This window comes from Zootermopsis nevadensis, unplaced genomic scaffold (genome assembly GCF_977971745.1).
Source record: "Zootermopsis nevadensis isolate Lab colony 2312 unplaced genomic scaffold, Znev_1.0 Znev_ptg000022l, whole genome shotgun sequence".
Lineage (NCBI taxonomy): Eukaryota > Metazoa > Arthropoda > Insecta > Blattodea > Termopsidae > Zootermopsis > Zootermopsis nevadensis.
In genome coordinates, this window is record NW_028259154.1 from 8,111,267 (window position 1) to 8,133,297 (window position 22,031).

At 38.2% G+C, this 22,031-nt stretch overlaps 3 protein-coding genes across 10 annotated transcripts in view; 1 reads left to right on the forward strand and 2 right to left on the reverse strand.

Annotated features, from left to right (window-relative positions):
• The window catches only part of rt (Protein O-mannosyltransferase rt), a 19,797-nt gene extending 18,008 nt beyond the window's left edge, over positions 1 to 1,789 (reverse strand). The window contains exon 1 of one of the 2 annotated variants that reach the window (XM_087354039.1): positions 1,710 to 1,789. Coding sequence is in view for 1 of the 2 variants with exons in the window: in XM_087354038.1 (XP_087210164.1) it covers positions 1,110 to 1,313 (204 nt within the window). In the remaining variant the exon portion in view is untranslated. Of the gene's footprint in view, positions 1 to 1,109; positions 1,603 to 1,709 lie in introns of those variants that run through there. The other variant, XM_087354038.1, reaches the window with a different exon arrangement.
• Positions 1,663 to 16,974, forward strand: LOC110831220 (ATPase WRNIP1). 4 transcript variants are annotated; one of them, XM_022066993.2, is made up of 9 exons: positions 1,663 to 1,799; positions 3,272 to 3,472; positions 4,858 to 5,055; positions 7,892 to 8,130; positions 9,451 to 9,613; positions 11,255 to 11,438; positions 13,899 to 14,013; positions 16,017 to 16,147; positions 16,224 to 16,974. In XM_022066993.2, exons 2-9 carry the CDS (start codon positions 3,275 to 3,277, stop codon positions 16,325 to 16,327), a joined length of 1,332 nt encoding a protein of 443 aa, XP_021922685.1. In that variant the 5' UTR covers positions 1,663 to 1,799; positions 3,272 to 3,274; the 3' UTR covers positions 16,328 to 16,974. The 4 variants fall into 4 exon arrangements, with proteins under 4 accessions (XP_021922685.1, XP_087210167.1, XP_021922668.1 ...); XM_022066976.2 differs by lacking the exon at positions 1,663 to 1,799 and adding an exon at positions 1,829 to 2,071; XM_022066986.2 differs by lacking the exon at positions 1,663 to 1,799 and adding an exon at positions 2,377 to 2,750.
• A 228-nt stretch (positions 16,975 to 17,202) lies between these two features.
• The window catches only part of Top1 (DNA topoisomerase 1), a 40,060-nt gene continuing 35,231 nt past the window's right edge, over positions 17,203 to 22,031 (reverse strand). For all 4 annotated transcript variants that reach the window (XM_022066955.2, XM_022066945.2, XM_087354035.1 and 1 more), the window contains 5 exons: positions 21,616 to 21,867; positions 19,869 to 20,006; positions 19,407 to 19,606; positions 18,817 to 18,966; positions 17,203 to 18,302 (listed from right to left, as the gene is read on the reverse strand). In XM_022066955.2, coding sequence (XP_021922647.2) covers positions 18,200 to 18,302; positions 18,817 to 18,966; positions 19,407 to 19,606; positions 19,869 to 20,006; positions 21,616 to 21,867 — 843 coding nt within the window. In that variant the 3' untranslated portion in view covers positions 17,203 to 18,199. The remainder of the gene's footprint in view (positions 18,303 to 18,816; positions 18,967 to 19,406; positions 19,607 to 19,868; positions 20,007 to 21,615; positions 21,868 to 22,031) is intronic.

A 22,031-nucleotide genomic window follows, 5' to 3' on the forward strand; every position in this document is an offset into this window, starting at 1 on the left:
CCATTTTCAATATGAACTCAACTGTCATTTGATTTATAGCCTGAATATTAATAGGAGACACACACACACACACATATAACCAACCAAAATCCTTTGCACAAAGGACAAGTTGCCTGACGGGATAACCTATCATCAGCAGCAACAGACCCTATTTTAAACATTACAAACTCCTGCCACAACAAAACCCCATTACTTCAAGCAAATTCCCATTTTAGGTACAAGGCTCTGTTTAGCATTTCCAGCAATGCGTTTCATACGCAGGAATGGTGTCGGGTGCTTGCACAGAACTCCGCTCTTAGTTGGCTGTTTGGTTGGTTACACATATACACATCCCATAAACCAATTTTAAGCAAGGTATAGTATGTCAAGGGACAATACGCCACATTCAGAAAATACACACAAATACAACACCCATGCAGAACATTCCCCAAAGAACAAAATGTACCACCACAAAGTAAATAATACACAATTACATTACTAATGACTGCCTATCAGTTTTATACTGTTTATAGATGGCTACAATTCATGCTTTCAAAAATTATGTTACTAAAATATTATTACATGCAACCTTTATAATGAGACTTGTGTTTACAGTCAAATATATGTACCAAATTTGCAGACACATAATTACAGACAGTTAACCATTTCTTAGTAACATAAATTCAAGAAATTCATGCACAGAATAAGAAGTGAGTCAAAATTAAATATTACAATGTTACTTTAAATTGTTTACTGCTAGCAGAAAAACGTTTAATTTTGGTAGGAACACTGTTACACGGTTTATTCTGGCACAGTAGCCTTCTATTTGACAGACTATAAGATTATAAGTTATTGCTTGTGTTAATAGTATTTGTAATAAATTGTTTGAATAATAATAAAATGCTTAATTGCTATCAAAAGATCTCAAAGATGTTAATTAAGTGCAGTCAATCACTATAACCATTCTCAACTTTAAAATTAGTGGAAGTAAATAATGATGAACATCTGCACTTTCCCAACAAAGCATTCCGCAAGCACAGTATTACGGAGGAGTTATATTTTAAAATGAACTTACAGCACATAATGGCTACAATAACAAATTCAAATACACTGTAAAAATGACTTTTCACCTCATCTCTCTGCAATGTTGGCGATTCATCTGCATGTGCTGTTTCTGATTTTGACTTCAAACACTCCGCTTCTTTTCCAAGAAATCCGCCTATATCCAAACACGATTTACTTTCAAATATAGTAAAGTTCGATTTTCCTTTCGCATATTTCTTCGACGACTTTACTGTGCTTTGTATTTTCTTGTTACGCTTTTCTAGTTCCATTATAAGAAAGTTAAATGTGTGTACAGATTTCCTTAAAATTTCAGACGTTTACAGGCCAGGTGCCATTCCACTTCATACGTCAAATGGGTCATTGGCTTGAATGTAACGGTACTTCAGTATGTAAATTATCTTGCCACCGGGCACTTCATACTTTAATACAGTGGCACTAACTATGTATCATATTTGGTTATATGAAATATTCTTACAGTATTCAAGCGTAATATGAAATTAACCTATAGCTCTTTATTTCAGTAACCTCAAAAATTCCACTCAACAGTTTCTAGCGCAGATAATACCACAGATAATACACGTGGATAATACCAACAGTTGCAGTATACAACGGCTTTCGAGTTGGTATAATCTATGGGAAGGAACATTGCATTAACCATACATTACCTATACGAATTACACTGGAACTACAGAAAATACCAACAAAGTTTGAAATTGATCTATGGCTGGAATCACTGGTAATACCAACCATCCGAGGTATGTTCGAACACTGTTCGTGACGTCACTGTATGCAAGCGAGAATCTTTGTCGTAAACATGTCATGTGGTGGTGAGGGTGTTAACTGCCCTGTTTGTTTCAAGAAATATCCTGTTACGGAAATAGAAAATCACGCAAATAAGTGCATATTTCTCAGTTCTGGGGGAAGTGATTCGGTATCTTCAAAAAGAATTGGGGATCTTAAACAGATGAATCCAACTGCGAAAAGGCAGAAGAGTGATGGTTATGTTGACGAAGACCATGTTTGTAAAGTATGTGACGAACAACCTGTAACCTATACCAAGATATGTAAACATTAGATAACTGGACTGAAATGCATGGGGTTGTAGAATCGAATCTCAGTCGTCAGAACGGATTTTTCTTTTCATTTACCATATTATGTTACGTGAAACAAAGAATTACTGCACCAAAGTCTTGTATTTTCCGGAATCTTTTTACCACACATTATTGTATGCCTGCCCCCCCCCCCCCCCCCCCCCCCCAATTGCAAGTGGGTCCCACTTCACAAATTTGTTTTCCCGCCATGTTGGTGCTCCTGATTGCAGGAAATCGAAAAGTACGATTTTAGGGTTGTTCCCATTGGCACAACGTACGTATGTACCAAATTTCGTTCAAATCCATCCAGCAGTTCTTGATTTGATTATGCGGACAAACAGATATGACCAGTCCGCTGCATTCATTTCATGCACATTGTGCAACGAACGCAAAATAATTAAGTTGTGAAGCCAGGCAGTGACAGTGTTTACATGACACCAAGCGACTGTTTGGAATTAGTTCAAGCATTCATTGTTGAGATTTGGATGTTCTCACAGCAGTGATGTAGATATGGACCTGTAAGTTGTAACATCATGTGACCATCTTACCTCCATATTCATGGTGACAGGAGCAGTACATTCCTCCAAAACATTGGCATCTACCAACAAAACCATGGTATAACAACCCAGAAGACCAACATTAACTTATTAATTGTTAATTTATGATTTAATGTTTAAGATTTGTATTTTTTGTAAATCTAGTCACACTTCCCTTTGAAAGGAGCCAGGATAGCTCAGTCAGTATAGTGACTAGCTATGGGCTGAATGACTGGTGTTTGATCCCCAACAGGGGCAGAGTATTTTTCCTCTAGCCTCTGCATCCAGACTGGCTCTGAGGCCCACCCAGCCCCCTATCCAATGGGTACCGGTGTCCTTTTCCAGGGGTAAAGCATGGCTGGGGCATCATGCGCTGACCACTCACCCCAGTCTAGTGCCAAGGTCAAGAAAGCGTTGGAGTTATACCTCCACTCCCCCCCCCCCCCAAATTACCTACATGGCGTATAACAGGATGGCTTTACTTTACTTTTACTTCCCTTTGAGCAAATTGTCAATCATGGGTCTTACAGGGAAAGACTGATTTTGACAGGATATGTAGTTTTTTGTAAATCAATGATAATGAAACACTGATTTTTACAGGAAATGAAAGGTTCAGGTGCTTACAATTTCCAACACAACTTCACAAGCCGTGTTCCATTGGCAGAACAGATGCGCCCCTCAGATTTTACACATTTCTTTGGACAAGAACATGTCCTTGGTCAGGACAAGGTCTTACGGACACTGTTAGAGAAGAGGGATATACCTAGCATGATTCTGTGGGGACCACCAGGATGTGGGAAGGTATTTTTACATCTAGTACAAGACACATTCTACTGGATAATTAGAAAAGTTATTTAAGGCTGGAGTGTGAGCTGTATAATTTAATTTATAATGCTTTTGGCTCCTCTGTGGTAACTGTTAGTTCTCTTTCTTATGTATGTCTTCAGTTCATGGATCACAGTTGTACAATATATTTATTTCATCATTTATTACCATTTTATTTCTTTTGATAGATTGTGATTTGGTTCTGGTTTGGTAGGTAGACTTTAAAATAGTTTTTTTAACTTGTTCAAAATATTCACTGCTTATCATTTTAAAATCATGGGATAATACCTTATAAACTTCCAGAGGTAGTGATATGTGAAGTTCTTGCCTTTAGGTTTTTGTGGCTGGAGTTTGATTTATGACTTTGGCTTTCAGGAATAAGCCATGTAGAATTTTGAAGGTTTCATAATGTTTTGACAAATGTTGCTGTTGCCAAATTTAGATTGAATACATTTGAAAGGGGGGATTTGCAAGCCCTTATATAGATGGACAGTAAGCTGTGAGTGGGTGAGTAAGTAAGTTATTGGATGAATATCAGAATGGGGTGCTACTGAATAAGGAGTGACCACATGGTAGAATGGAGTGATTCAACAGGTGATTAGGAGAAGAGGTGATGAGGAAAGTGTTAGTGGCCTGTGAATAGGAAAAAAGTTTATTAAAAAGGATTTAGTGATCACATGGTTATTAAAAGAGATGATGGAATTTTTTTTGTAACAATATGATTAAGAGAAGAGGTCTGAAAATGTTTTGGTGATCAAGTGGTTAAGAAACCAGTGATGAGGGAATTACAGCAGCCATGTGGTTAAGAAAGGAAGTGATGGAAAAAAATTAGTGCCTATGGTTAGGAGCAGAGGTTATGCCCCTCCCCCCATGAGGATTGGTAAGTAATTAGGTGATGGCAGGAAGAAATGAAAGAGGCATGGAGTTCACAGTGAAGTAGGTGAAGTAGAAGAGGCAATGAAAAAGTTTTAGTGATGATGTAGTTTAGGAAAGAGATGTAGGAAAACATTCAGTGATTATGTGGTTGGAAAGTGAGGTACAGAAATGTGTTCTGGTAACCTTTAGGGAAGGGGGTGTGAAAACGTTTTTAGTACCAAATATGCTGACACTGACCAAAGCGTGCAGATGATAATGCATCCCAACTTAGGGCCAAATTTAAGAATGCAAGATGTTTACTTCCACTGCCCATACATTTTCATAGTGTCACATTTAAGCATAGGCACAACATAAAATAATTTCAGCTGTCAGCCATATCATGCTCTCCATAATTGTTCTGTGCAGAGATCATTTCCAGTAATAGTTTGGGTAATTATACGGGATTGTCTTTGAAATCGGGTGACTTACTGTTAATTTTCTTTCAGACAACGCTTGCTCACATCATAGCATACCAATGCAAGAGAGATAATCAGGAAGCAAGGTTTGTCACAATGTCTGCTACCATGTCAGGTGTTAATGATGTCAAAGATGTAGTGAAAATTGCAAAAAATGAGCTCGCATCTTTCAAGAGGCGAACTATTCTTTTTATGGATGAAATTCATCGCTTCAATAAATTACAACAGGTATGAATAGCTATTTTGACCATCATTTTCCCTGGTCAGTTTCTAGTACAGGTAGCCCTCGATTTACGCCGGGGATGCGTTCCTAGACGAACCAGCGTAAATGGAATCGACGTAAATTGAAACTCTTTTATAATGTGAATCAATGGTAAGTCAATGACATGCGTTCCCAGCACCCAAACATTGACTAGTAATATAATGGCATTACATTTAAAGCTCTGAAATAATGTACAAAAAATAAAGGAAATTTAAAAAATTATTTTATACGCTTACAATCGGCAATTCGTTGGTCCCCGTGATTGACTGCGATTCTTTCATGTGATTGATGTGTACAGTCATCTCTGCTGTTATGCGATAGTTGCATTCATGTAAGACGCCGACCTATAGAAAATCGTGTAGTAAAAATAACCCCGGTACCTCCGCAGAGATTAAATTAGCCCTTTGAAAGTTTAAAGCGCCAGGAATGAAATTGCATAAGAGCAAACTCGCATATGCAAAAATTTGCATTTCACAAACAGCTTTTACTGATTCATCGATCTCAGTGGAGCAAATTCGCGTTAATGAAACGTAAGTAATTGCAGAGATGACCGTATTTATAATTTTTATTCAAAATCAGTGATGTAAGAATTACAATTTAGTATAATAATCAGTGCGAGATACATTGTAAAACGTTATAAATAATAGTAAAATATATTTTTTCACTTTTTGACTTGCTGGTTTCACATTCGGCGAAAATTGAACCGGTGCAAATCGAGGGCTACCGGTATATTACTTTTACTTTAACTGCTGTGTGGGACAAAGATTCACCACATATTAGATGTAACTGCTATATTTCAAAGGCTAAGATGAGTTATTTCAGTCTATATAACATGTTCCTTACAAGTCTTCTGGGCAGAAGTATGTTGTGCAGTAGAAAAGTCATAACCTTGATTTCAGACTTACTAAAGTAGTGTCACGATTTTGTAATCCCTTGCCTCACCCACTTGTGATCTGGTAAGCGTGGGTGTAAAATTATAGCATTGTTGCCAGCTCTTCAGTTGAACTCCGAATGTCAAAGAGTGCAGTTGCTATTTTGCAGAAGTCAGAATCAGGGACACTGAAGCAGTAGAACAGAGCTCACAGATAAGAAACACGCCTGGCAAATATGTGGCTCAGCCAGAGTTGTACTGAGGCAGACACTGATGAGCAATGATATGAATGATCATCAAATCACAACTGTAGGATAATTCACTCCAAGGAGCTACATTCACAATAATGCATTAAGCAAGCTTCTTGAAATTTACTAGGTCATATACGAGGTGCGATCGGAAAGTTTCCAGACTGCGCCTATAAAAACCTGTACACTTATCTCAGGTATTAAATTCATCCATCACCCTCGAAGTAGTTCCCCTGGGAGTGAACACAACGATCCCAGCGCCGCTGCCAAGCCTGGAAGCATCCCTGGAAATCTTTCTTTGTCAGCCTGTCAAGCACCATGTGCGATTCTGCCTGAATCTCTTCTATCGTCTCAAATCTCCTTCCCTTTAGCTGAATTTTCATCTTTGGGAAGAGGAAGAAGTCACACGGAGCTAAATCCGGCGAATAAGGGGGGTGCAGGATGACGGCCATGGTGTTTGAGGCCAAAAACTGCCGAACTTTGAGGGCGGTGTGCGCTGGCGTGTTGTCATGATGCGTCGCATGTGGAGTTCTTCCTTTAGAATCAGCTGACAGGTCTCATAGCCTATCCCAACAATGTCGCACAAGTCGTTGATGGTACGACGTCGATCTTTGTGAATGGCCTGCCGAATCTTCATAACATTTTCGGGCGTTGTGCTCGAAGATGGTCGTCCAGAACGCTCGTCATCATCGACAGAGGTTCGGCCATTTTTAAAACGTGAATGCCACACAAAAGTTTGTGCGCGACCCATTGCGGACTCCCCAAATGCTTGCTTTAGCATTTCATAGGTTTCCGTAGCCGTTTTGGCGAGTCTTTGGCAAAATTTGATGCACACTCTTTGTTCATGAAAATCCGCCATTCCGAAATTGCAGGAGGGTCGGTGTAATACACTACCAAAACGCCCGTAACTAAGAAACAAATGCTAATTCGATGATGCCGGCTGGCACACTGATTCACTATGAATGTAGGCCGCACCCCCTAGCGGCAGAAGCTCGTACTACATCCGGTTCGCCCTCTATTGACACAGTCTTGAAACTTTCCGATCGCACCTCGTAGCATGCTGGCTTTATTATGAGCTTTTCATGATATAATGTGAAAGTTATAAGGTGTTGACACATACTTCACTATAATTCTCCTTAACAAGTAGCACCAAACATTTCTTTAGTGACAGAAAGTCACTGCAGAATAACAAGTTGCAGTTTCATGATTAGAACATTTTCATACACCACCCTCCCCTTACGATATGTATTCATCAAGAACACAACAAGGTATTCCTGAGCACATTGTCTGATGATATTTTGTTTGCCATTTTCCACATTCCTGGAACTGCTTTCATTATACAGATTTTGACTTCATGAGTAGAACATTTTTTGCCCCTTAATTCAGTTCCTGGCAGGGGTAGAGATTTCTCCCCTTTTCCAATGTATAAACCCTAGCACATTCCTATCCAATAGGTAGCAAGAGTTTTTATTTCAGGAGTAAAGCAGCTGGAGTGTAAAAATTACATCTCCCTGGCATCCTGTGCTGTAGAGCTTTATAAGTGTACCCTCAGTATAAATTCTTGGCACAATACTTTGGCACAGGGGTGATTTTCTCTCTAGATTTTATAATATTTTTGTTACATTAAAATATTTTTAAGTTGTCAAAATAATGTTGTGAACTGTAATTATGTCTTGTTTTCAGGACATCTTTCTTCCTCATGTTGAGAGTGGAACTATCACATTGATCGGTGCCACTACAGAAAATCCTTCTTTCAGCCTCAATTCAGCACTTCTGAGCCGCTGTCGAGTAATTGTTCTAGAGAAACTCAACACAGAACATATTGTTGCTATTTTAGAGCGGGCCCTAAAAGTTATTGGTGCTAAAACTGTGAAAGCAGGAGAAAAGATTAATTTTACTAAACCTGGTGACAAAATACCAAGGTAATTAAGCGCATGGCATAAAATCATTGTTACGGTTTGTTTTTATACTCTGTCCCTTGTTTCTGTCACTTCCCAACTACCAGTCAGTGACAGCTTACAGATTTTTGGCAGGCCACACCAGTCTGAGTGTAGAATTGCTCCATAAGAACAATAATAGTGGCTCCCTTGCTCTCACCTGATCCTCACTATCTTCCCCACTTGTCTACTCTGTCTGACTGCTTTCCATATCTCAAACTAGTTCTGCGCAATGCATATTACTCACTGCCTCGTTAATGGAGACAGCAGATACCTCTGAAACATCTTACAATTGATGGCATCTTAAAATAGAGAAAATATGGTAATCTGACCGTGAAGTCTAGATACATGGCAGTAATTATCAAGGCTTCCTATTTGGTCCTTAGTGACAAGTCAATAACCATATTCCTGTATGCTATTCACAAAGGTAGTATATTACCTTGATTAAGAATATTTAGTTTTGAGCTCACCAAATATTCCATTAAGCTTTTTCCTCTTGAGTTGGCCCCAGTGATCTCTCATGTGATTTGGTGTGCATTGGCATTGCATCCAGTGATAAGCTGCTTTCTCCTGTGTGCAGTAATAATTATTGTTAACATCTGTCTTCCCCATGGTTGGCAGTGGTTTATCCAAATCATGGGGAAGGCGTGCTGAGGGAACAGTTAATTTCATATGACTCCCTCCACTTTGGTTTATTATCCTCACTACTGTTACATCCCTGGAACAAATGTTCAACAAAGGAAAGGTATTTGTTTGATTCCTGACATAAATGCACTGTCTTGGAATTGCATTGGTTACAACAACACATTGTTCCCTAGTGCAGTTTGATTTCTTATTTGGTCCCCAGGGTTCTTAAATAAGAACCATATCTCTTTCTCCTGAAGCACGTTTCTGCCACTGTCATAGCTGCAAAATGTAAAGTAGGGTTAATATTTTACTGATATGAACCAAACTTAGATTTGTTCAGTTTTGTGAACCCCAAATACCAAATTTAATTTAAATACATTCAGTAGTTTTATTGATGAAATACAGATGGGCAGTTGTAACCACTCTGTTATGTGTTAACTTTCTGCAGATTGTATGAAGAGCACCAAGTCATTATGATGTGGATAATAAACATGTTACTGATAATGGAAAAAGTGTAATCTGTTCTTCAAGAGAACATGAAACAAATTCTGCATGATAATTTGATTCCTTTTCATTAGCAGTAAATAATATTACACTATGCATGACTTATAGAATTACATGCAAATCCTGACACTCTGATACCAAGAGAAACAAGTAACTGATGTGATCTTAATGCAGGGTGCTAATAGATGAAGCAACAGTGACATGGCTGGCTGAGATGTGTGATGGTGATGCCCGTGTGGCTTTGAACAGCCTACAGCTGGCCCTTCAATCCCGAGACCAAGACTCAAACTCAGGAGTGATCCTCATTTCACTTGATGATATCAAAGATGGGGTGAAGGTAATGTAATATATGGGAAGTTGATTACTCTGAAGGTACATGGGTCCACTAATAGATGGCACATAAGCAAGCTCAAAATAATGTAAAATGTCCTATAGGATACATTATACTCTAGCTTTTAGGAATGCAATTATTGTTTACTGTATTTCAGAAAATAGTAGTCAGGAATATCCTTTTGCTTATTCATCAGGGTTGGAATATGTAGAGGTACAGGTTTTCTACAATTTTTCACTATTAGTGTTTCTCTAGAGGAAAGTGGATTTGAACAGAAACTGAAAACATTGAAGAAGAAATTTAACACTGAGATTCCTGTGTTGAAAGTTTTTAATGTCAAGTGACATTTGAAGATCTCATGGTGGTGAGGATATTGATGTTGGTCTTCTCAATTTTAAGATCATGTTGTCTTGTATGTAGATACCAATGCTTCAGCCCTGAAGATGGAGGCAGTATGTTCCTCCAAAATGCTCACATGGCATTACAACTCAGAAGATGAAAAGTAGCTTGTTAAATGAATGTTCCTTTGTGTCTAGGAAAAGCATATACGAGGTGCGATCGGAAAGTTTCAAGACTGTGTCAATAGAGGGCGAACCGGATGTAGTACGAGCTTCTGCCGCTAGGGGGTGCGGCCTACATTCATAGTGAATCAGTGTGCCAGCCGGCATCATCGAATTAGCATTTGTTTCTTAGTTACAGGCGTTTTGGTAGTGCATTACACCGACCCTCCTGCGATTTCGGAATGGCGGATTTTCATGAACAAATCAAATTTTGCCAAAGACTCGCCAAAACGGCTACGGAAACCTATGAAATGCTAAAACAAGCATTTGGGGAGTCCGCAATGGGTCGCGCACAAACTTTTGTGTGGCATTCACGTTTTAAAAATGGCCGAACCTCTGTCGATGATGACGAGCGTTCTGGACGACCATCTTCGAGCACAACGCCCGAAAATGTTACGAAGATTCGGCAGGCCATTCACGAAGATCGACGTCGTACCATCAACGACTTGTGTGACATTGTTGGGATAGGCTATGGGACCTGTCAGCTGATTCTAAAGGAAGAACTCCACATGCGACGCATCGCAGCCAAGTTTGTGCCAAGGCTCCTGTCTGAGGACCAGAAGCAGAATCGACTTCTCGTTTGTCAGGAGCTCAAAGATCTTGCCGGATCGCCCGATTTAGCTCCGTGTGACTTCTTCCTCTTCCCAAAGATGAAAATTCAGCTAAAGGGAAGGAGATTTGAGACGATAGAAGAGATTCAGGCAGAATCGCAGATGGTGCTTGACAGGCTGACAAAGAAAGATTTCCAGGGATGCTTCCAGGCTTGGCAGCGGCGCTGGGATTGTTGTGTTCACTCCCAGGGGAACTACTTCAAGGGTGATGGATGAATTTAATACCTGAGATAAGTGTACGGGTTTTTATAGGCGCATTCTGGAAACTTTCCGATCGCACCTCGTAGCGTTATCTCAGGAATACACTGAAACTTAAAAACAATCATTAATATGATTTTTCATTTATGTTCAGTAGTATGTTTCCAGCCCTGATCAAACTCCCATATTTGAATTCCTGCATTTCCCAGTGATGATGGCCATTTTCATACTGTTCCTATTCAAAAATAATGAAGCTTTGCTGTGCATGCTACTTTTAGCGCTCACACCTGCTGTATGACAGGAAGGGGGAAGAGCATTACAACATTATTTCAGCAATGCACAAATCAATACGCGCTTCAGATGATAACGCAGCCCTTTATTGGTTGACACGAATGCTACAGGGGGGAGAGGACCCACTCTATGTAGCACGGAGACTGGTCAGGGCTGCCAGTGAAGACATTGGTAAGTCTGTATGATTTAACAAGAATTTAGTTTTTAAGTTATATAATATTTTAGTTATAATTGACTAGATTACTAAAGCAGTCAGTAATTTTTAATATCTTGATTGCAAAATATACAGTCACTTACATGAATGAATACATAGGTTATGTAATATACAGGGTGAGTCAAAAGTGGGTTTACAAACTGTGTGCATGTTCCTGGATCAAAAATAAGAAGAAATGTTCATGTGAACATGTGGTCACAAATGCTTCGTTTTCAAAGTAATAGCCAAAAATAAGTTTCAATGTATGCCTTTATTGCCAAGTATAAGAGCAGGGAGGTTTTTTATAACAGATGCTCAAAGGTTGCTCCTCCTTTCTTCACACATGCCTGAGCACGATGTACTCAAGACTGACGGATTTGTTCTTACACACCAGGGTTTCCTCATATCATCTGGCATGCATTCTATACATGGTCCCATAGGCCATCTTCATTGTTTATGGGTGTTGCATAATGATGGACTTCAAGCGCCCCACAGATAAAAGTCAGGTCTGGTGACCTCAGTGGCCAAACTACTGGGCGACCACGCCTAGTCCATCACTGAGAGTACTGTTCATTGAGATGATCTCCGACGCGATGGGAGAAGCGTGCTGGGGCTCTGCCGTGCATAAACCACATTTGTCTTCTTGTATTCAGTGGTACATCTTCAAGGAGACGTGGCAAGTGTCTTTTTAAGAATCGCCGATATGAAGGTCCTCTTAGATGTGATGGAAGCATGTGTGGACCAATAAGCATGTCGCCAACAATTTCTTCTCAAACATTAATTGAAAATCTTTGCTGGAAGCTGGATTCACTTTGACATAAAGTCAATTCATTGAAACTTATTTTTAGCTATTATTTCAAAAATGAAACATTTGCGACCCCATGTTCATAGGCACATTTTTTCGTATTTTTGATCCTGGAACATGCACACAAAGTTTGTAAACATACTGCTGACTCATCCTGTATATCATACACTCAACACAAGATAGACCTAGGGAAGCTCGGTTAACTAAATCTGGTATTGTGGAACCCAGAGTGTCATTACTGTGTTCACAAGGTTCCATGGTGGAATCCTATCCTGAGTTAGATAAATCTAATTCACATCCTCACTCCGTTTCTGTAAAATCTACTTTAGTATTATCCTCTCATTTATGACTAGGCCTCAGAAATGATCTCTTCTGTTCATGTTTTTGGAACAACTTTTCCTCTTGCATTCTGCAATAATATCTATCTCATTCTCCTTGATTCAGTCACCCTAATATTATTTGGTGAGGAGTACAAATTATGAAACTTATTATGCAACTTTCTCCACTTTCCTATTACTTCCTCTCTCTTAGGTCCAAATATTCTCTTCAGCATCCTTTTCTGAAGCCCCCTCTACCTGTGTTCCTCCCTTACATATATATCCTTCTTGCTCCTAAGCGAAGTTAGGGCTTTTTTTTTCTTCAAGGTTTCAGTGATCAGTTAGACATTTGGTAGGACTCCTTGGACAAATGATCAGCCCATCACAAGGCCTCTACCTGTACACAGGACAGCACAACAGAAAAATGCCGACAAACATCCATGGCTTAAGCAGGATTCAAACTCACAGTCCCAGTGTCCAAGTGCACAAAGCCCACACCTCAAACCACGTGGCCACTGTGACTGGCAATTCTTCCTTTATGGTTAGATATAAAGTTTCACACCCACATGAGGAACAGGTAAAATTATGGTTTTGTATATTGTAATCTTAAGTGTTGGATATGAGATGGGCAGATAATAGATTTCTGAACTGAATGGTAGCAAAATTTCCACAAAATGTAGTTTGCTTTCCATTTCCCCATGTATTTTTCCTTAGTAATTACCATTTTGCCATATCTATGTTTTTATATACAGGGTGTCCCAGGAGGAAAGGTCAATATTCTGGGAGGTCATAGTATCGGTCATTCTAAGCAAAAAGTGTGTATGCACATGTCCTATTCTGAACGGTTTCCGAGATAGTGCATGGGGGAGGGCAGGATATGGGTTGGCAGGCTTGAAGGGAGGAGACTACTGGGAAGACCAAGGCAGAGATGGGAATATAATGTTAAGTTGGACCTTTGGGAGACAGGAATTGATGGAGTGAACTAGATGCGGCTAGTTCAGGATAGAGGCTGGTGGTAGGCTTTTGTGAACAAGGTGATGAACCTTCAGGTTCCATAAATAAAGTGGGCTATTATTCATTGATACACTGAGTATACAATCAACTTTTCAAAGAGTATCCTGAGTGAGTGAATGTCCACTAGAAATTCAGTCGTACACTAGTCACAACTAGGCTATTGCCCTTGTTCTTATTTAGAATACTAAAATGACACCGAATAGAATTCTGCAGTTTTCCACTAGGTTTTGAGAGTAAATTAATCCCTGGGTGTCCATGTTTTCTGCCAATTTTCTACGTACAATATAGTGATATTCTTTCAGGTCTGGCAGATCCCATGGCTCTCACAATAGCAGTGTCAGCAATGCAGGGTTGCCAGCTGATTGGAATGCCAGAGTGTGATGTTCTGTTAGCACAGTGTGCTGTATATCTAGCACGGTAAGCATGTCTTGTATTAGTGCTAGAAAAATTATGTTCTATGGCACTGGTATACATTATTATATATCAACATATTTTAATATAAGTATGAAATGAAACAAGTGTGGAAATGTGTACCAATTGGATTTGAGTGTAATTTGTGGAAGATTAAAATGTTAGATGTTACAACAGCTCTTAGGATATAATTTATGCCTCATATTTTGTTAATTATGCAGCATCGAAAAATGTTTCAAATAGTAATTGTAGAACTAAATCATATCTAAATTTTATACCATGTATCAATTTTTATGATGTGTTTGAGAACATTTTAAAGTTTGATATAAACTTCATGTGAAGATGATTTATATCAGATTTTCAGTGTAGTCCACCAATACTGAAATTCATTAAAATTTGTTCACTAGTTTAGAGGTAAACTATGTCTAAGGAAAATCTCTACATGATGAGTTAAAAGAACACAGAACTTAATAAGATAAATGTGTACCCAGAAAGTGAAGAGCACTTTCTAGAGCAAGATCATGCAGACAGTTCCTCTCTTGTTCATTTTGAGAGACATTTTGCAATGCCATTTACTTGTCACCTTCAGTGGTGAGGATGCAAATGGTTTTTCACTTTGCTACCCAGTCATCATTTTGGATATTTAGGTGCTTGTTTTGGTTGTATGGAAGTGAGTGACTGTGGCAAGACATCAGACTTATCAGAGAAAGCAGAAATTGCATTATGAACAGCTGATTATAAACTTACTGATTCTTTGACCTATTGAGTTTGGAGTAGGTGAAGAGTTGAAAAAAACACACTGCAGAAGAGAACACCTTCTTTGGCATTTGACCACTTTATCACTTTTCACATTATGGTGTAATAAGAAAAATACTGGCCAGCAGAATCTGTGCTGAGTGTATAGGTTTTGTAATCAGTGACACATTTTGTTTTCACCTTTGATGTGCCTGCCCTTAACTTCAGGGCATCTACAGTTTCTCCTGGTGGTGGGGATATATATATACTTTCCAGTTGTTTGTTCCAGAAGCCAAGGGCAAGTACATCTTTTTCTGTTGAAATGTAGTTTCATGTGGTTTTAACTTTCTAGATTCTTTGCAGGATAGGAAGGAACAGTGAAATGAACTCTTTCAGAAAATCCTGGCTGACACAAGTTGTCCACAAATAATTATTTTGAAGGACTTGTGTCAGGAACAGGATTTATATCAGAATCACTGTCATTCACAGTTACTGTAATTTTGTCTACTGTTAGGGCTTATAACATTTTTGCTTCGATGCTTGTTCTTTGATGGAATTCAACCACATAAAGGAAATACTGAATGCCTGATATCAGCTATAATCACTGGGCTGAATAGTTGTCACACACACACAAAATAGAATCATGCAGTAAATGAGATAGAAAGAGAAAAAATAAAAAGAATTATGTAATGAGTAAACATCCAAATAACCTTTAAACAATATCTATTCATAACTGACAGAATATTTTAACGAGGAGAATGTATTAAATCATAGTGTTTCAAAGTTGGCAGTCATAAATTTCCTCTGATAAATGGAAATCTGTGATTCTGGCAGTAATATGTTAAACTGACATTAAATTTGTTCACTTTGAGGTAATAAATAGAAAAGCTAAACTGAATAATTATGACTGATAAACTCTTCGGCATCTATTCACTGTTGGTGATTCAGATGGCAAGAAATCTTAACTGAATACTAAAGCTTCGTTGTCTATTATTAAACACACTAAAAGAAAATTATAACTTCTTTAATATAGGCTCTAAAATATTGTACCTAGTTAATACAATAAAGTCTGATTTCAGAGCAGTCTAAACTTAATGTTTTGTTCCCCTTCCCACTTATGATCTGCTGAAACAACAGAAATGTTTGTTTTATGTTGATCTATTACATCAAGAACATCTTACATTATGTAAAATTGTTAAAATTGTCCAGTATAAACTGAAATAGTAACAGTTGCAGATATGCTTAAGAAAGGGCACTGATTTGTTTCTGTGCAGTGCTCCAAAGTCTCGGGAGGTGGACAGTGCATTAGCTCTAGCCAAGAAGTGTATTGCAGAACATAAAGGACCACTTCCTGGTGTTCCATTACATCTGCGGAATGCCCCTACAAGTCTCATGAAAGATCTTGGTAAGTTTATCAGTTGGTTTACTCCACTTACCTTGCCTGGGTTTGTATTTACATGATGTTTCTTTGCATGTTCCAGGATACGGGAAAGGGTACAACATGGCACACAAAGATGTAACGCATCTCACCTACATGCCAAAAGGTCTAGAAAATATGGACTTCTTTGGTTCATCATCAAATTAACTGCAAGGAAAGGACATTAATATCAGGAGACATGAGTTTGTTAGTAGTTTCAAGAGAAAGTTATCACATGTAAAGCCAAACTTATAGAATTGAAATATAATTTTTTGCCCACATCCAAATACAGTATTTGGAAGGGTACAGAACACTGAGAATATGCCCATATTTATAAAAAAAAATTAGAACTGAATCATGTGAACTGTAGAAACAACCAGCTGTGCAACTATTCTCTTTCTCCCTGCTCAAACGATTTTATCGGTTTCAGCCATCAAAGAACTCACTTTCAGAAAATAAATAGGGGTTATGTATAGAATGTTTGTAAGAGGGCATTAAAACAGGAATATTTCACAAAGTACATAAAATGAGTATATAATGGAAGGGCATGACCATTTCTGTCCTGTTTCACCTCCAAAACTAGTCAACAGATTTCAAAGTAATTTGGTGAAGTCCACACAATCACCAAATTTTATTTTGGCCCACATCAGTCCGGCACAACTCTACTTTAAATGAAGCTCAAAGCAAACTTTCTAAGGTTTATGTCTTTTGAAAACAATTTTAATATTGTGTACATTAATAAAATACAGGAGAGAATAAATTCTCACTTTGTACCTGTATACCTGAAATAAATAAAGTCCAGTGAGTTATGCAAATTTTTGGTTGTATGTATGTGGAAAATGTATACTCTGAAATGGTGTACATCTTTTCACTTTTATTATGTACCAAAATGAACATGAATTTCAGTTGCTGAAGAAATGGAAACTGGTTGGGGAAGAGGTGGAAACATATGGTTCACTTAATGGGCAATGTTCCGGTGCTTACAAAAGTGTTTCCTTAGTGAACACAGAAATTTAAGAGGTTTCTTAAATATGGCAATCTAATTTTGACTTTTAAATCATTTATTTTTCTAATGTACAGAATATCCATTCTGACATAAGGTAAAATGTGCTGTGGTGGTCCAATTGAATTGGCAAGTGTTATGCTTTAAGCCGCAGCAGTTCCCAATCCCTCCCTATATTAAATTACATATATATATATATAGCAGTAATTCCATGCTTTGGTCAACTTTCAACACAACTGGAAAGGCAGGCTTTGGTTGCATCCATTACACAAAAATGTGCCCAAAATGGATGGCCAGGAATGCTCCATGCTCTAAACCACACCAGGGAATTTTAAAAGATATTGCAACTGAGACAAAACCAATAACAAAAAATTCAAACACTGACAACTTGCTATAATGACAATTTTCAGAAGTCAATTAAATATATGTATATATAAAAACAACCAGAGTAGTTCAGTATCAGATGCAAAGGTTGACAAAAATTAAAATTGATGTCCAGTACTTGGCCTAGTACAGCAGAAGTGCATTCTGTTACTTAAAAATAAGGCCGTGAATTTATCTCATGATAAAACACTCCACAGAATTACATTCACACACTGCTAAGACAAAAAGCATCTATTACTTCCACGTCTCTCACCTCAGGGCCAACGTTTATGTGGTATGGAAATTTACCACCTAATAAAATTAAAATCACTATATATAAAGTCATCACTAATAACTTATACACAAACAATACTTGGGCTTCATATCAAATCCAGTAAAAATTATCCTCAAAAGATACTTAACTTACTGTCAACCATAAAAACCAGAAATTTAGTTCTGAATGTTTCTTTTTATGAATTGGCAGCTTACAAAGTCGCAACTGATCCACACAAGGCAACTCTCCACATCACCAAGTCACCCCCTTCCACAAAGATCTGGTAGGTCTGCAAAACCAATGCGCCTTTTCAATAAATTATACAACTGTAACACACATGTCAGTGAACACAATCCCTCCAAGATATGACTCTTCCAGCTAGCAAGTAGCAAGATGGTCGTTAAAACACATAATCGGGACCAGCCATGTCAATGGCCCAACGGAACTTGTCTCGTTGAGTTTTGTTGTAGATCTTCTCAATGGGAACATTGTGCTTCTTGCACCTGGAACCCAAACATAAGAAACACTGTAATGTCCTGATTCATGCAGCATAAAATCACATGTAATCAATGTTCAACATTTACCATAAAGTGGCATGATATGCTGAAAAAGCATTGCACAAAAAGGCCCGCTGTTTCTATGAGGATAACTCCACCACTCCTGATTGGATGATGATGACGATGGCCAGTAGAGGAAACGTGGGCTCCCTACCACAGTGGGACCTGGTATCATCACTGTTACAAATGTTTAACTTTGTCACAGGCAGGGGGAAGGGGAAAGTCAGAAAAACTTTTACTAAATGTGGCCTTGCATTCCTGAATCAGGAATACAAGGCACGGGCAAGCACGTAAGTCACGGCCTGCTTCTACAGCCACACCAGTGCCCTGAGGATGAGAACAGCATAGTTCTCGAAACACTGGCAGTTTCTTCACCAGCTCAACTGACACGGCTGACAACCCGCAAGAAATCATATTAAAATCACCATGAAAACTTTAAATTTTGTATCACACAACTTACCATGCCACAGATATCCGTGGGTCTAAATAATTCAATTTGGAGGTACTAAGGGCAATTTCCTTGTTTTCCTCCTTATCTGTTGCTTGAAGTTCCAACTTGGCCAGCTGCTCCCTTAATTTTTCTAGAGCCTTCTTCCGTTTCTCCATGTCGCTGGAGCAAAATGCAACAAAATTACCAAGGTTTAAAAGAAAAAACTTCCAACACGACTCATATGAATAAGAAATGGACTAGAAACTTATAAACAAAGCTTAACATTAAAACCTATACATGCACAAATGTGGTAATTATGGAATGAATATTGACACTATCACAGTAATACACAATTGACAATTCTGTCCAGTCAAACCCAATCTGACAGTTCTGAATCTGAGTCAGAAATCCATAGCCCTCAATGGATTATTGACAAAGCCAGGAATCTTTACCAGGTAATTACTGTTGATTACAATCAACAGTGAAAGCAATCGGCATTTAGAGAATTTATTAACACTAACATATTATTGAAATTCAACTGTAACTAATATATTCATGAAGTAAATGATTCTTCTCAAAAGAGAGAGAGAGAGACAAATTGTAAGAAATTATAAACTTACATTTTATTCTTTGCAGAACCATTTCGTTTGTGCTCATGCTTGACATCCTTGTACTGTCTTTCTGCATCTTGTACCATTTCTTTCTTCGCATCGATCTTCCCCTTCAGATTCTCCATGGACTTTGCATGTGTTTTGGGAACGGCACGTTGATGGTTACACAAGATTGCCACAGCGCGATTTGCACGGTTATATGCTAAGATCTGAATAGGAAATGGAATATACATTAACACAGTAATATTCTTGTGTGCCAGTCCCTGTGTACTGTAGCCAAAGCCAGCTAAAAAGCCACTTCCTTATTAGCAATACTGACTGCGCTGTGTACATATAACCATACACAATTTTTATTGATGTATGAATTATATTACTTTTCACACTTACTTAAATATAAAAGTATCAGCATGTCTCATTGCCAAAAACTACAGCACACTGTTACAACATAGGTAAAATCACAATTACAGATACCTTCTCCTGAACAGTGTAGTCAGGATCGGTCAGTTTATCGAGTTGTTCTTGAAGAGTGAAAGAGGCATTGTATGTTCGGAAAACCTTTGCAGTTAAACCTTCCATCAATTCATTCAAGTGTTTGTTTAGGACAGTAGTCTGAAATTAAAAAATACACATACATTGTTTAACATCACAGTACAGTGCAATTTACTGTACTTCAGATTCCAGAAAAGATAATATTGAAAGTTAGGAGCATTTCTGGTTCCCATCGATCCCTAATGCATAAATAAACATCTTTCTCCACACACTGCAACAAAACAAATGTAAAAAACCTAAGTCCAGTCCAGGAACCAATGAACACAAAAAGTGTACAGAAGAACAATCAAAAGTACAATGATGCCCAATGATGACTCAATAACATCAGCTGACTAGAATTACATATAATCTCTCCTTAAAATTCGTGGAAAGCCAATGTAAACAGTAAGAGAATATAGGATTTGAGGGTCTCGAGGTGGAGAACTCTCTTCTGGGTTTTAATCATCACCCTGATGATGAGGCCCCAAAGACCTCTGAAATGTTGGTAAACTTCTACCAGACTACGTGGCACAACCCAGACGTAACAGTAAAACGTATTTATATCATGGTGTAAGGCAAAGTACAGAAAACCGTCAGAATCCAATCAACTGACAATGTAGTTTGCTTTGCATGTCATTCCCTGTATTTATACAAGGTTAAGTTGATGTTATCTGCAAAATCCTTCCAGCACACATTTGTTTGTGTTCACATAAAACTCATGGTCTTAGACTCAGATATCTCTTCTTCTCCTTGAACAGTTACTGCGAACATCAATATGAAGTTGTGATGACTTTAGGTGTTTACAGGCACATTCAAATTTTACTGACTATGGGACAGTCTATAGCAGCTGATACTGTAGAGAAATTCTGTCCACTGCTCTACACAAATTTCTGATATGCTTTCAAGCTCCATTTACATACTTATTTCACTTAATTCATGAGTTCAAGACCTTGTCATCCCTGGACAGTATTTTAATGAGCAAGCAGTAACATCAAGGAATTAACATAATAAATACAACTCACGTACTTACTGAATAGTTACATCATTCTATAACCCTGCAGTAGCAGAACAGATCACAAAAAATTTCATCAGACCTTGGTCCAAAATTTGTTGGAAATGAGTACAAGGCTTACTCATTCTACAAGAGAAAGACCAAACCCAAAAGATAGTGAAATGATTAAACCATGAAGCTCAACACACTCACCACTGGCAAGCAGCAGGATCAGTTTGTGGTGTTGTGTGCACTCAGCCAAGACAAAAAGAACAACTGCCAAACTTCAGTCAAGCAAAGATGATAAAGGTTAAATGACAAGCTCAACTATATAAGATGTTTTCATAAAACTCTATTGTAGTGGGTTTCCAGGACTTTCCTTTGCAATTTTTTATAGTGCAGTCAGAGTGCAAAGCTGAACAAGTATTTTTACTGAAGTCCCTTTGCATTCACAGCTCAGTATCAGGACTTTGTGACTGTGAACTTTGAACTTGAAGTCTAATTATATCATTACATAGATTAATTTCATTTAATGGGCTGTCATCCCATACTGGCTAAGACATTTCACATAAAGCACAATCTTAAGAAATACTGCAAGATTCCACAGTAAACATATTAACTTCTAAAATATTAAAAGTACCCAAAATACCAATACATCCACATTACTCCCTAAATTGCTGGTTGAAGCACCACACTTACATTGAGTCTGTCAAAAAGATCATCCCCAGTTGATTTGTTCTGCATGAAAAGTTGTAAATTCTTGAACACACGCTTCTCCACAGACACTTCATTGTAATAACGAATTGAGTCTTTACCCGGGAAATCAAAGACTACAACATAATCTTTTCCATCCTTCTGACTGTGCAGAGAGATATGCTCAACACGGAGTGAACAACAGCCCACTGTGTCTGCTTGATCCTCGTCCTTTTCATTACCAGCTCGAAGAGCTAACTGTACGAAGAAAATCATTATTAGCAAACACAGCCACGACATATGCAACAAATACTGTCCAACTGGGAACAGGACAATCTAACAGAGTGAAATATATTTGAACACTAAACTGCAGACAGTCTTAAGTGGATAGTATTTAATGCTGAGATAATTGGGCATGAATC

Coding starts and splice junctions, on each gene's coding strand:
- LOC110831220 (XM_022066976.2), top strand. CDS start 1,832: ATGCAAGCGAGAATCTTTGTCGTAAACATGTCATGTGGTGGTGAGGGT. Junction 5,056..7,891: donor GCTTCAATAAATTACAACAG/GTATGAATAGCT, acceptor TCTTGTTTTCAG/GACATCTTTCTTCCTCATGT. Junction 16,148..16,223: donor AAGTCTCATGAAAGATCTTG/GTAAGTTTATCA, acceptor TGCATGTTCCAG/GATACGGGAAAGGGTACAAC.